Below are 14,326 nucleotides of genomic sequence, written 5' to 3' on the forward strand. Positions count from 1 at the left end.
ATCCATCTATGGTTGTGATGGCTAGACGCCAAAAGGTATGTATTGGCATCTACTTTTTTATAAAAGGTCTTAGTTTGAATAGACCCTCGCTCTATGAACAATGTAAGATCTAAAAAGTCTATACTTGTGGGGCTGATGTTAAAGGTGAATTTTAAGTTCATATTGTTGTTATTTAAGTATTTTTAGAAATCCCCAAGTTTCTCAACACCTCCACCCCAGATACATAGCACGTCGTCTATATAGCGTTTCCATAGTACAAGGCCCGCCCCAAGTGGGCCGCCGGAATGGATGTATTCATCCTCCCACATGCCCATAAAGATGTTAGCATAACTAGGGGCGAACCTTGTACCCATGGCAGTGCCACATATCTGGAGGTAGTGGCTGTTGTCATAGCTGAAGAAATTATGTGTAAGTATATAACGTATCCCTTCTATTATAAAATCTCGAAATCCCTGTTCTAAACTATCATCTTGATTTAACACCCTACTGATTGCTCTGATACCCAGGTCATGATTTATGACGGTATACAGAGACGTCACGTCACACGTGACCCAAATATAATGATCTTCCCATTTTAGGTCCCTAACTAGATTTAATACGTGTGTGGTATTAAAGATCTTTGGAATCCCCCTGGACGCCCCATAATATCGGGGATCAAATCATTGACATCCAATTTATCGCAGTTTATTGACTCCACTCTGCAGAAATATGTCCCTAAAATCCCGTCTTTTCTAAGAGACACCACACACGTATTAAATCTAGTTAGGGACCTAAAATGGGAAGATCATTATATTTGGGTCACGTGTGACGTGACGTCTCTGTATACCGTCATAAATCATGACCTGGGTATCAGAGCAATCAGTAGGGTGTTAAATCAAGATGATAGTTTAGAACAGGGATTTCGAGATTTTATAATAGAAGGGATACGTTATATACTTACACATAATTTCTTCAGCTATGACAACAGCCACTACCTCCAGATATGTGGCACTGCCATGGGTACAAGGTTCGCCCCTAGTTATGCTAACATCTTTATGGGCATGTGGGAGGATGAATACATCCATTCCGGCGGCCCACTTGGGGCGGGCCTTGTACTATGGAAACGCTATATAGACGACGTGCTATGTATCTGGGGTGGAGGTGTTGAGAAACTTGGGGAGTTCCAAAAATACTTAAATAACAACAATATGAACTTAAAATTCACCTTTAACATCAGCCCCACAAGTATAGACTTTTTAGATCTTACATTGTTCATAGAGCGAGGGTCTATTCAAACTAAGACCTTTTATAAAAAAGTAGATGCCAATACATACCTTTTGGCGTCTAGCCATCACAACCATAGATGGATTAACAATATTCCCAAGGGCCAGTTCTTAAGAACTAAAAGAAATTGCTCTCAACCAGAAATATTTGAGATGCAGGCCAATGATCTTAAGGATAAATTTATCCAGAGGGAATATAATCCCAAAATGGTTGAGAAGGCCTTAGAAAGTGTAAAGGACATAGATAGAAATGACCTTATCAGTATGGACAATAAGAAATCAAAACAAATAGAGGGTGTAGAGTTCATCCCCTTTATAACCAAGTTTAATGGGATGTCAAACAAAATAACACAAATAATTAGGAAACATTGGAGTATTCTCCAGGGGGATGCTATACTTAAAACAATACTACCTAAACACCCCCAGATAGTGTTTAAAAGGGCCAATAATTTAAAGCTTCAACTGTCCCCGAGCTGTCCGTTCAATTCCGTAAAAACACAAAGTACAACATGGCTTAAGGAATTGGACGGATTCTTTACATGTGACAAATGTATTGGCTGTAGGTACAGCAGTAAATGCAAACATTTTCAATCCAATGTTACAGGTGTCAGATTTCCTATCAAATCGTTCATTTCCTGCAAGACTCCTTTTGTGGTCTACCTGTTAGAGTGCCCTTGTGGACTACAATATGTAGGGCGAACAGGTAGACCATTGAAACGACGTCTTGCAGAACATGTTTATAATATAAAAAGGGGTCTGGAGACACATAGTGTCTCCAGTCACTTTAAAAATAAACATGGACAAAATCCGGAAGGGTTAATCTGTAAAGGGATTGACTGCCCTAAGCAGAATTGGAGGGGGGGTGATAAAATCAATCTTATATCCAGACGCGAAAGCTACTGGATATATACCCTCAAAACCTTAACGCCGAGAGGACTAAACATCGAATTCGACCTGGCAGCATTTTTGAGGGACAGTTAGGTCTGTAACTGCTGATGTTGAATATTGCATAACCAGGTTATCTGTTTTTGTTTTTTTGCTATGCAAATAATCTCTTTCCACCTCTGGGTCCTTTATGCTGTTAGCAACAGGGATTAATACAAATAGCTATCTCGCACATTGAATAATAAGCCACAAGGTTGCTAATTACTTTTTATTTCTACAATTTATTATGGTTTTTATGATACTGATGTATAAAATAATTTTTTGTAAAGTGTTTTACAGCATGCTAGAATGTAATCATCTAGTGCAATTGTCTATCCAGGCATGAAGTGGTTAAACCTGCTAAACACACGAATTGCCAGGTATCAGCCAACAAGTGGACAATTAATAGGAGTTCCCAATCAGACATTCAACTAATGGGAACTCCCTGTCAGCTTTGCACAAGGGTATAAAATACCTCAAGTGCCCCCACAGCTCCATTACCCCTGAAGAAGTGACGTCAGAGTCACGAAACGCGCGTAGGGTGGAGCTTGTTGTACGTGCTGCAACGTGCAGGCCCTGTGGAAGGAAAGGAGGTTGATTGACGGGGAACGTCATCGGAGGAGGGACTAGGCGCTCCGAGTCGCGGCCACGAAGCGGGAACCCACGCCGGCTCCAGCCTCCCCCTGCAATCCCTCGACATCCTCCCATGTGAAGCGGACGGCACGTTGTAGGACACACATAGGGCATTCTCGCATGTGAGTGCATGTTTTTATGCTTGTCATTTTTTAACAATAAATGTTATAGTGCTATACTATTGGTGCCCCTTTCTGTTCCCAATCGGTATGGTGATGCTGATGCTGGAAGTGTAAAGCGTGATACCAGCAGCAGGAATCAGTCGGAGCCAATCGTGGGGGGACTTAAAGAAACCTTTTGAGGCCCATTCTTATCTATTTTTATGTAAGTAGATAGCAACGGTGGGGTCTTGGAAAACTGACCATAGGGTACTGCGCAATGGTTGTTTTATTTGTATTTTCAGACCAGCATTCTGTGTAAAAGAACGGGACATTGTGGACTGTGGATCTTCTTTATACCATCTTTTGATTAATGGGACTACTCCGATTCGTCAGGTTTATTATCTGATAGTGCGCCAGGGAATTATTGTCTGTGTTATATTTGTGTCATTTGTTATCTCTCGGAATTTTTATTACCCAATCGGCAGAGGGATTTTGGTGGAGTGAACGGATTTTGTCAAAACAATCCGTGGAATTCAGGGGGCCGGATTTGGACTGGTTTGTCCATCTCTAGTTTGGGGATCAATGGAAGACATGGAAATGCACACACTATCTTCTTTCCTTTGCTTTCAGTAATAACAACAGACCCCATTCAATATATAGGGAGGCTGTCTTCCTTGAAGATTGCCTGCTCCATTCATTTGAGTGGGGCCCAAATCTTCCAGAGCATGGGGAAGATGGCTAAACAGCATATTGATTAGGGGGCTACAGAAAACATAGGGTTTTTCTTATCCACATTCACTCTGGACACCTCATTTAAAAGAAATCTGTCCCGCTGTGTTGCTGTAAGGTCTAGCATTGTAACACAGAAAACGAATGTTTAGGAACAGAAATAAGATAAAGTTCATATAGATCATGTTGTCCAACTGAATGCAGAGCCTGGGGAATTGGAAGACAATTTACTGGTTATTCATGGCTCCAGCACAAGAAGATGTGTTTGAACTATCAGTGCTCTTTGATTGCACTTAATTATTTCTATGTGGACTGCATTGATTATACGTTTAATGGCATTGTAGGACATTTATCGTTTAATTATGACATTTCCTGAAACGGAAAAAAATGGAACTATTGCTAATTGCATATTCTTTGTCCTAATTAAAGAGCACAATGCTCTTGTGTTTGTTAAATCACTAGCTACTGTATTGAAATGTTTGTGGGCTATGGGAGAGAAGTGACCCAAGTGAGTAAATGGTGCAATTTGTATACATTTGTCACTGCATGAATTAATATAACATTAAAGTAACATCACTCTTTTAGATTATGAATAATTTGCACTCTGCACCCACATGCTGAATTCATTGATAAAGGATACTGTATGTGTCATTTATCCGCAATTCTGTTATGGAAGCACTTGCTGGGGTTATTTCTCAAATGGACAGTAATTCCAATAATGATACAATGATATACTTTGCATCATTTTGCTGCGAAGATATTTATGGAGCACACGTTCAGTAGATTAAAGGCATTTATTTAATGCAGCAATTGCAGCCAAATAATATCAAACAATAAAGAGTACTCCAATGCACACTAGTAACGGGCATTATTTCCCCTCAGTTTAACGCAGATTCACAAAGGTAATTAGATGCAAAAACAACAACCATTGTGATTTATTATCATAGGATTAACATCAGGTTAAATTAGCACTACATTGTGTTAAGTACATTAGCACATGTGGCGCAATGAATGTTTTACCTAAAGGAAACCTACTGTATGTATTGGGGTCTGAATGGGGGTAGTGCCACATTTAGGAATGTTAATTCCCTGCGTTACCCTGAATGGCCTTTAGTGAAGATGCAATGTTGGGGGTTAGGGCCCTTTTGCTTGTCATTAGCACTAATGGATATAAAGTTTCTAACCGTACGATATTTTAAGAAGTAATACTGGGTGAAAGTATTGTTGTTCTTTTTTAGTGGATTGGTGCTACGGGCATCCTAACGTTCATTTATGTTAATGTTAGGTTCAACAGAGCTTGGTGCATCTGAGCCAAAGGCTATAGCAATCCTAAACATCAAATGACAAACCCATAAATAGTAACACAAAAAGGAAATCAAAATATTTTTAGAAGCAATTTAATAAAAATAAGTGCCAAAGAATGTCACAAGTTTTTTTTTGCTATGGCAGAAAAGTGGTTTAAATGTTATTAAATGTGGGTTAAAAGTTATTTATGGCGGGAACTGTATTATTAAGAGTAAGGTAGTCTGTTTTGCTGTAAATTCAAATGTGGAGTTTACAACTAAAAGATGTATTCAACGTCTAATGTGTCCACAATAACCAAATGCTTTTATTAAATGGTGACATTTTCTGCAGGTTTTGCAGTTGCTTTTGTTCTTGCTTAGAATAATGTCTAGCTGACCCTACAGTGGTGTGAAAAAGAAAGTGCACCCTCTTTGAATTCTATGGTTTTAAATATCAGGACATAATAACAATCATCTGTTCCTTAGCAGGTCTTAAAATTAGGTAAATACAACCTCAGATGAACAACTAATCCCTCTCCCTCCTTTGCTACTACCTCTAATTAGTTGGCATTGAATAATGTAATTTGCCTTGATAGCTCTTTCAGATAGGAAAACTCTTTCAAAATAGCCAATAAAAAAAGCACATGTTATTTTTCCTGATATATTTTCACAGCGCGGTGACCCCAGTGAATTGCCAGTGGAAGGTATTTGGTGCATGGTCAGAATGTGATGGTTGTTCCAAAACACAGGTATGAAATTTTTCTTTTGGGTATACTGCTAGTGGTCCATACATGATCTTTTCAACACAAAACGTGAAAAATCAGAAATGTGTCAATATATTGTTGGTGGTTCAGTTCATTTAATTAACATATTTAATGACATTTCTTCACTGATGCATTTAGACTCGTACACGGACCCCAGAGATTTATGCCCAGTTTGGGGGGTTGGCATGTACAGGAAATGCATTTGAAAAGCGCTCATGTGTTCCTACAAAGGGATGTCCCATAGAGGATGGATGTGGAGATCGTTTCAGGTGCTTTTCAGGTAATATTTTCCCAGTGTTATAGCTGCAAGTTCAGGGAAAAAAAAAAACATTTTGTGATTTTATGTATTCAATTTATGTAAAATCAAAACAACAAAAGTATTCACTGCATTTACGTCATTCTTTTTGCTGCCTGAAGGTTTCCAGCATCAGAGGGCCATAAACAGCCTGATGACCATGGTAATGCTTCTATAGCAATCACTTGGTCACAATCATAGAGAGCTTTGAATGTAATTTCCCCTGGAAACAAGCAAAAGTGCCAAGTGCCAAAAGTAATGTTCTCAGGACATCAGCACATGGCACCCGGAGAACAGCACTCAAAAATCAGTGACAATTTATTACACGGCACAATGAGTTGAACAACTCATCACTATTATCCTATTACATATTGCATTATTTGTGTGCTGACCAGAACACGATTATGTACTTCTTTACACTTCATGATTATTAGTACCTGTGTAGGGTGACCAGATTTTGAAAATGAAAAACCGGGACATTTTTTTTTTTTTACATAACAGTTTATTTATTGTAGTACACTTATACTTACTACCATTAGTCCTTGTTACATACTCATACTCACACACTGGTACACACACACACACACACACTGGTACACACACACACACACACACACCCTGGTACACACACACACACACACACACACCCTGGTACACACACACACCCTGGTACACACACACACCCTGGTACACACACACAGACCCTGGTACACACACACACACACACACACACACACACACACACACACACACACACACACACACACACACACACACACACACACACACACACACCCTGGTACACACACACACACCCTGGTACACACACACACACCCTGGTACACACACACACACCCTGGTACACACACACCCTGGTACACACACGCACCCTGGTACACACACACACCCTGGTACACACACACACACACACCCTGGTACATACACACACACACACACACACACACACACACACACACCTTGGTACACACACACACACACACACCCTGGTACACACACACACACACTGGTACACACACACACACACTGGTACACACAGACACACTGGTACACACACACACACACACTGGTACACACACACACACACACACACACACACACACACACACACACACACACACACACACACACACACACACACACACACACACACACACACACACACACACACACACACACACAAACACACACACACACACACACACACACACACACACACACACGTACACACACACACACACACACACAGGTACACACACACACACACACACACACACACACACACACACACACACACACACACACACACACACACACACACACACACACACACACACACACACACACACACACACGTACACACACACACACACACACACACACACTGGAGTACAGACAGAGGCAGCCACGAGCAGGCGGCTCCCCGCCTCCCCCTGCACCCACCCCCGCACCCATCTCCCGCACCAAGGGGGGGGGGGGTGGATAGGAGCACCAGGACGCAAAGGTACAAACTGCCGAACCCCCTCCCCCGGCGGGCAGCCACGGGTTCCCGGGGCAGAATGGGGGGGACACACGCAGCCACCACTGCCAGCCGCCGCGCCCATCTCGCGAACCAAGGGGACCATAGGGGAAGAGAGCGCCAGGACAGGAGGCAACGGATCAAAAACCCACCTCATATCACCCCGGGTGGGCAGAGGGGGGGAGACACCGTGAAAGAAGAGCCAGGAGCGGGCAGACACACACCACGTGTGCTCTGCCGCAGGAAGCGGAAGCCCCGCCCCAGTCACCCTGGTCCTGCCCCCCGCCCCCAGGCACCGTGGCCCTGCCCCCCGCACCCAGGCACCCTGGCCCTGCCCCCGCCCCCAGGCACCCTGGCCCTACCCCCCCCCCACGGCACCCTTCCTTCCATCCATTCCCACATGCCGGGCCTTGGTGAAGGATGATGCCGGGGGGCGGGGCTTAATGCCGGGACGCAGGGGATTGGCCAACAAGGTAGGAAACTGCCGGGGGAATGGGCCATTAAAAAAAAAAATACTTACCAGCCGGGCTGCTGCAGTCTACTCCTCCGCGCCGCCGCAGATTCGTGCACAGCGCACCGCAGCTAATTACTCACGCACCGCCGGCAATGCTAAAAAAAAAAAAACGGAAACACATGGAGGAAAAACCGGGACATTTCCGGGACACACAGGGAACTGGGACAGCTCTCGAAAAACCGGGACTGTCCTGGCAAAAGGGGGACGGGTGGTCACCCTATACCTGTGTACTACACCTGATTTGGTGATTCTAAATGAAAATACGGATCATGTTATCTCAATTATATGTATGTCATAGGTCAGGTACTGCTGGTTATTAGTAGTATGTGCTGCTACTTGGTGCTGATGGTTTTTTTTTACTGTTTTTAATCTTTATGGCTGTATTTTTTTATTGTGCAATGAAATAAATATTCACTGATTTTTGAGATACACCCTGTGTGCTTTGCATTTATAAGGTTTTCGGTTCTGGCTTTTGGGGACCATTCTCTCCTGTTAACTTCCCATATGATTAAAATTGTAAATACAGAGTTATGGTCTCCACAACTCTATTATTTTTCTATTATTTATAATTACAAATAGTTGTTTTGCGTGTTCCAAAGTTACTACAATGAAATAAACCAGCAAATATGTGCAACGTTCAATAGATTTGCAATTGGTCTTAGTTTCCATGAATTAAAGACACACATTTATAATCATCAGAGGTAGATAATATTCAGTATGGAGGGTTGAAGAGCATTAAACCTTTGCATAGTTATACAATCTTATTTACTTTTAATATCACCAGTGACTTTTTCCCCCTTAAGATTTAGGCGATTATACATTTAAAACCTTCACCAAGGTTGTTTATCCATATTGTCTATATTTCAACCACGTGTTCTATTGGTTCAGGTCAGTGTATCAGCAGTTCCCTTGTATGTAATGGAGACCACGATTGTGAAGAAGACAGTGCTGATGAGACTCAATGTGAAGATAAAAAGAAAGTGTGTGACATTGATAAGTACCCTCCCAATACAGAACTTACTGGAGTAGGGTAAGAAAATGTGCTTTTGATTGTGATACATTTTTCTTTTCTTTTCCTATCTTTTTTATTTTACTATTTCCATTTTTTTTCCTGAATCATGACAATAACGGTACATGATCAGTCCCACATTTTAATCTAAAAAAATCATAAAGAGGACAAAGCAAATGGATCTACACACTTATGGGGAAAAATAAACATAGGATAAAAAGTATAGTTTGAATTTCTTAGTTTTCCCCTATTTCTTTGAAGAATTTTAATGCAGCCAGACTGAAGTAAAGAACAGCATTGTACATTCTGGAATAAAAATCCATGCTGCAGAACAATGGGATAGAACAGGGATGGGCATGTCCATTCCTCAAGGGCCACCAACAGGTCAAGTTTTCAGGATATCCCTGCTTCAGCATAGGAGGCTCAATCAGTTGCTCAGTCAGACATTTAACCCTATTCACATTGACACTGAGCTCTTTAGTATAATTATGTTATCTCAGCACATTGTTCTCCTATATGCCAGGTTTTGTAAATGCTTGTAAAATGCAATCATTTTTTTTTTGTTACTTAAATTTTTATTGAGCATTTTTTTATACATACAAAATAAGGTAAACAAAACGAACAACACAAGAAGGGGGGATACAATAATGCAAATAAACTGGTTATGAAACAATAAAGGAGAGAGAGATCAGGGAAGGGGTAGCATTTGTAACAATATAGCACTGTAAACAACAATTTAAATACCACATGTATCACTCTGTTCCAAGTTTTCTAATCTATATATGGGGATATACCTGCATGGAGGAACCAAGGAGCCCAAATCTCAGAGAATTGCGATGTAGAGCTGTTCAAGTAGGCTGAGAGTTTTTCCATATAGACTATATGCCAAATGTTGTTATTTATTTGGTTTAAGGATGGGGGAGCAGGTTGTTTCCAATTTTTGGCAATTGTACACCTTGTAGCATTTAAAATTTGGGATATCACTTTAGCTTTTTTTTTTGAGTGATTGGTCATTGGTTTTCCTAACAATATATATACTGGGTCATGTGGAACAGTGATTTCCAAAATATTGTGTATTAGGGCGAACACTTCCGACCATGTTTGTTGAATTTTGGGACATGACCAAAATATATGTAATACATTCCCCACTTCACCACAACAGCGCAAACACAGAGGAGAAACACCTGGGAGAAAAGAGTGTATCCTGGCAGGAGTCATGTACCATCTGAATATTAACTTATAAATGTTCTCCTTAATCACGACGCACGATGAGTTTTTGGAGGCGGCTTCCCAGATATCTTTCCAGATATCGAGATCTATACAGACGTTAAGATCCTTTTCCCAGGATTCCATATAGTTATCGGGGGTTTGGTTGCTCTTGATAGAGGATAAACTCTTATATATTCTGGAGATAATGCCCTTTGTTTGGGGCTGGTGTAGACACCAGTCCTCATACGAAGTTAAAGCATGGGGTTGATTTGGTTTGTAGACTGATTGAATATAATGCCTAACCTGGAGAAATCGGAAGAATTCGGAAGAGGGGATATCATGGTTTGTTTGGATCGAAGCGAATAGGGGGACTTTCCCTTGAGTGAGAATATCCTTAACTCTTGTGAGTCCTTTTTGAACCCAGGTATTGGAATGCGGGTTTCCTGTGTAAAAAGGAAGGGAGGGGTCCGAGAATAGGGGTTGCATAAGGGAAGGGGTACCGGTTAGTTGGAACCTGGATTTAAGGGAATCCCAGAGATTACAGGCAAAGGATATCACCGGGTTCTTGTAAATCTCTGTTGGTCTAGACTTTTTATTGAGCCAGAGAAGATTCTTTATTTTACACTAGCTGAGAGACCCGGCGTTGCCCGGGATATAATTTTGGGGGGGCGTACGACAGGGTTAGGCTTCCCCCCCCCCCTTGACAGCTAGGTGGGTGACTGAGTTGACTGAGTGTGTGGGTGACTGGGTGGGTGTGTGACACTTGACTGAGTGGGTGGGTGACTGAGTGGGTGGGTGACTTTGGGTGGGTTTGACTTTGGGTCGGTGGGTGGGTGACTTTGGGTCGGTGGGTGGGTGACTTTGGGTCGGTTTGACTTTGGGTCGGTGGGTGTGTGACTTTGGGTCGGTGGGTGTGTGACTTTGGGTCGGTGGGTGGGTGACTTTGGGTCGGTTTGACTTTGGGTCAGTGGGTGGGTGACTTTGGGTCAGTGGGTGACTTTGGGTCGGTGGTTGGGTGGGTGAGTTGGGTCGGTGGGTGGGTGAGTGGGAGACTGACTGGGTGGGTGAGTGGGAGACTGACTGGGTGGGTGAGTGGGAGACTGACTGGGTGGGTGAATGGGTGACTGGGTGGGTGGGTGACTGACTGGGTGGGTGAGTGACTGACTGGGTGGGTGAGTGGGTGACTGGGTGGGTGAGTGGGTGACTGACTGGGTGGGTGAGTGGGTGACTGACTGGGTGGGTGAGTGGGTGACTGACTGGGTGGGTGAGTGGGTGACTGACTGGGTGGGTGAGTGGGTGACTGACTGGGTGGGTGAGTGGGTGACTGGGTGGGTGAGTGGGTGACTGACTGACTGAATGGGTGGGTGACTGGGTGACTGACTGAATGGGTGACTGACTGAATGGGTGACTGGGTGACTGAATGGGTGGGTAACTGAGTGGGTGACTGAGTGGGTGGGTGACTGAGTGGGTGGGTGACTGGGTGAAAGTGGGTGACTGGGTGAAAGTGACTGGGTGGGTGACTGGGTGGGTGTGTGGGTGGGTGACTGAGTGGGTGACTGAGTGAGTGGGTGACTGAGTGAGTGGGTGACTGAGTGGGTGGGTGACTGAGTGGGTGGGTGGGTGACTGGGTGAAAGTGGGTGACTGGGTGAAAGTGACTGGGTGGGTGACTGGGTGGGTGTGTGGGTGACTGAGTGGGTGACTGGGTGGGTGTGTGGGTGGGTGACTGAGTGGGTGACTGAGTGAGTGGGTGGGTGACTGAGTGGGTGGGTGACTGAGTGGGTGGGTGACTGAGTGAGTGGGTGGGTGACTAAGTGATTTTTTGGGTGACTAAGTGAGTGGGTGGGTGGGTTACTGAGTGGGTGGGTGACTGAGTGGGTGGGTGACTGAGTGGGTGGGTGACTGAGTGAGTGACTGAGTGGGTGACTGAGTGAGTGACTGAGTGGGTGACTGAGTGGGTGAAAGTGACTGGGTGGGTGTGTGGGTGACTGGGTGACAGTGCGTGGGTGGGAGACGGTGTGTGACTTACCTTGACCCCGTGGCATCTGGCTGGGGCAGGAGGTGAGTTCGGGAAGCTGGGGGGGGGCAAGAGTGGCAGGTGTCCCGCGCCGCGCTTCCCCTCTCCGGTAGCGTCACACGTGATGGGGAGTCCCGCGCCGCGCTTCCCCTCTCCGGTAGCGGCGCACGTGAGGGGGAGTCCCGCGCCGCGCTTCCCCTCTCCGGTAGCGGCGCACGTGAGGGGGAGTCCCGCGCCGCGCTTCCCCTCTCCGGTAGCGGCGCACGTGATGGGGAGTCCCGCGCCGCTTCCCCTCTCCAGTAGCGGCGCACGTGATGGGGAGTCCCGCGACGCTTCCCCTCTCCGGTATCGGCGCACGTGATGGGGAGTCCCGCGCCGCTTCCCCTCTCCAGTAGCGGCGCACGTGATGGGGAGTCCCGCGACGCTTCCCCTCTCCGGTATCGGCGCACGTGATGGGGAGTCCCGCGCCGCTTCCCCTCTCCGGTAGCGGCGCACGTGAGGGGGAGAGCAGGAGGGCCGCGCCGTGAGGGGGGAAGAGCCTGGAGTTTGCTGCTGAGCACCAGGGCCGCGCTTCCTCCGCGGCGCACGGTGAGGGTGATGGTGCGGCTGGGGATGTTGCGGAGCGTGGGGATTTGGGTGAGGTGGGGAGGGGGGAGAGAGTGAGGGGCACCGGGAGAGTGAGGGGCACCGGGAGAGGAGGGGCACCGGGAGAGGAGGGGGGGGGGTGGAAGGTGAGCTGCGGTCCAACTGACGGGGGAGAGTGTGTGTCCCTGTGTATGTGTGTCCCTGTGTGTGTGTGTCCCTGTGTGTCCTTTGGCCCGTCACTCCGCCTCAGGCCAATGAGAGGTGTGCGGGGGCGGACCAAGGGACCAATGAGATTTCCCCTAGGGACACCGGACATCCAGGCAGGCAGGCTGGCATGCATGCATGCAGGCAGGCAGGCAAACATACAGTGCTTTCACTAATATAGTATAAGATGGGGAACAAATCAAATCCTCTATTTCGACCCACCTTTTTTCGGTTGGGTTTGAATGCCAGCTAATAAGTTGCCCTAGTTGTGCAGCTCTATAGTAGTTTTGTAAGTTCGGGAGAGCTAAGCCTCCTGATTTGGATTTATAAAGAATATCTCTGCGACCTCTGCGTCGCCTATTTTGCCAGACAAACTTCAAAATTTTCTTCTGAATATTATTTAGATCTTTCTGACAGATTTTAACCGGTAGAGTTTGGAAGAGATAGAGGAGTCTAGGTAAAATATTCATTTTAAAAGTGGCTATCCTCCCAAACCAGGATATTATATACGGATTCCAAGTGGTTAAATCCTTGGCTATTTGGTCGAAGAAGGGTTTAAAATTTGTGCTGTATAAGGTTGAATAATCTTTTGTTAATTGAACCCCTAGATATTTAATGTGGTTCGGATTCCATTTAAAATCGAAATTTAGCTGTAGCAATTTTACCATATCTTTGGGGAGGTTTAGACTGAGGGCCATAGATTTGGAATGATTAATTTTATAGCCTGAAAGGGAACCAAATTCCGATACAACGTGAAAAAGGTTAGGGAGGGAGGTGAGAGGTTTTGAGAGCGTCAATAGTATATCATCCGCAAAAAGAGCTATTTTGAATTCTTCCTAGCCAACAGAAATACCCGCAATCCTCCTTATCCGGCATGCTAATGGTTCTATGGCCAAGGCAAACAATAAACGTGACAGCGGACATCCTTGTCTAGTTCCATTTAATATTGAAAAGGGATCAGACAAAGAGTTGTTCGTTCTCACAATAGCCGTTGGTGTGGAGTATAGTGTGTTTATGCTGTTTAAAATTTGGGATGTGAATCCCATCTGCGAGAGCGTAGCTGACATAAACTGCCAGTCTAATCGATCGAACGCTTTTTCTGCGTCCAGAGTGAGTAATAGAGATTAGCACTTTGTGTGTTTTGCTACATGTATTAGATTCACCGTCCTCCTTGTGTTATCGAGGGCTTGTCTGCCCAGGACAAACCCCACCTGGTCCGGATGAACCAATTTAGGGAGAATACTGTTTAATCTGTTGGCTAA

The 14,326-nt window shown here is 44.9% G+C and overlaps 1 protein-coding gene across 1 annotated transcript in view; it reads left to right on the forward strand.

Annotated features, from left to right (window-relative positions):
• C7 (complement C7) overlaps positions 1-14,326 on the forward strand; it is a 101,134-nt gene that overhangs the window by 24,125 nt on the left and 62,683 nt on the right. Inside the window, exons 3-5 of the mRNA XM_075588656.1 lie at positions 5,606-5,681; positions 5,835-5,976; positions 8,931-9,072. Coding sequence (XP_075444771.1) covers positions 5,606-5,681; positions 5,835-5,976; positions 8,931-9,072 — 360 coding nt within the window. The remainder of the gene's footprint in view (positions 1-5,605; positions 5,682-5,834; positions 5,977-8,930; positions 9,073-14,326) is intronic.

The sequence above is a fragment of the Ascaphus truei genome, chromosome 1, assembly GCF_040206685.1.
Source record: "Ascaphus truei isolate aAscTru1 chromosome 1, aAscTru1.hap1, whole genome shotgun sequence".
NCBI classification, from domain to species: Eukaryota; Metazoa; Chordata; class Amphibia; order Anura; family Ascaphidae; genus Ascaphus; species Ascaphus truei.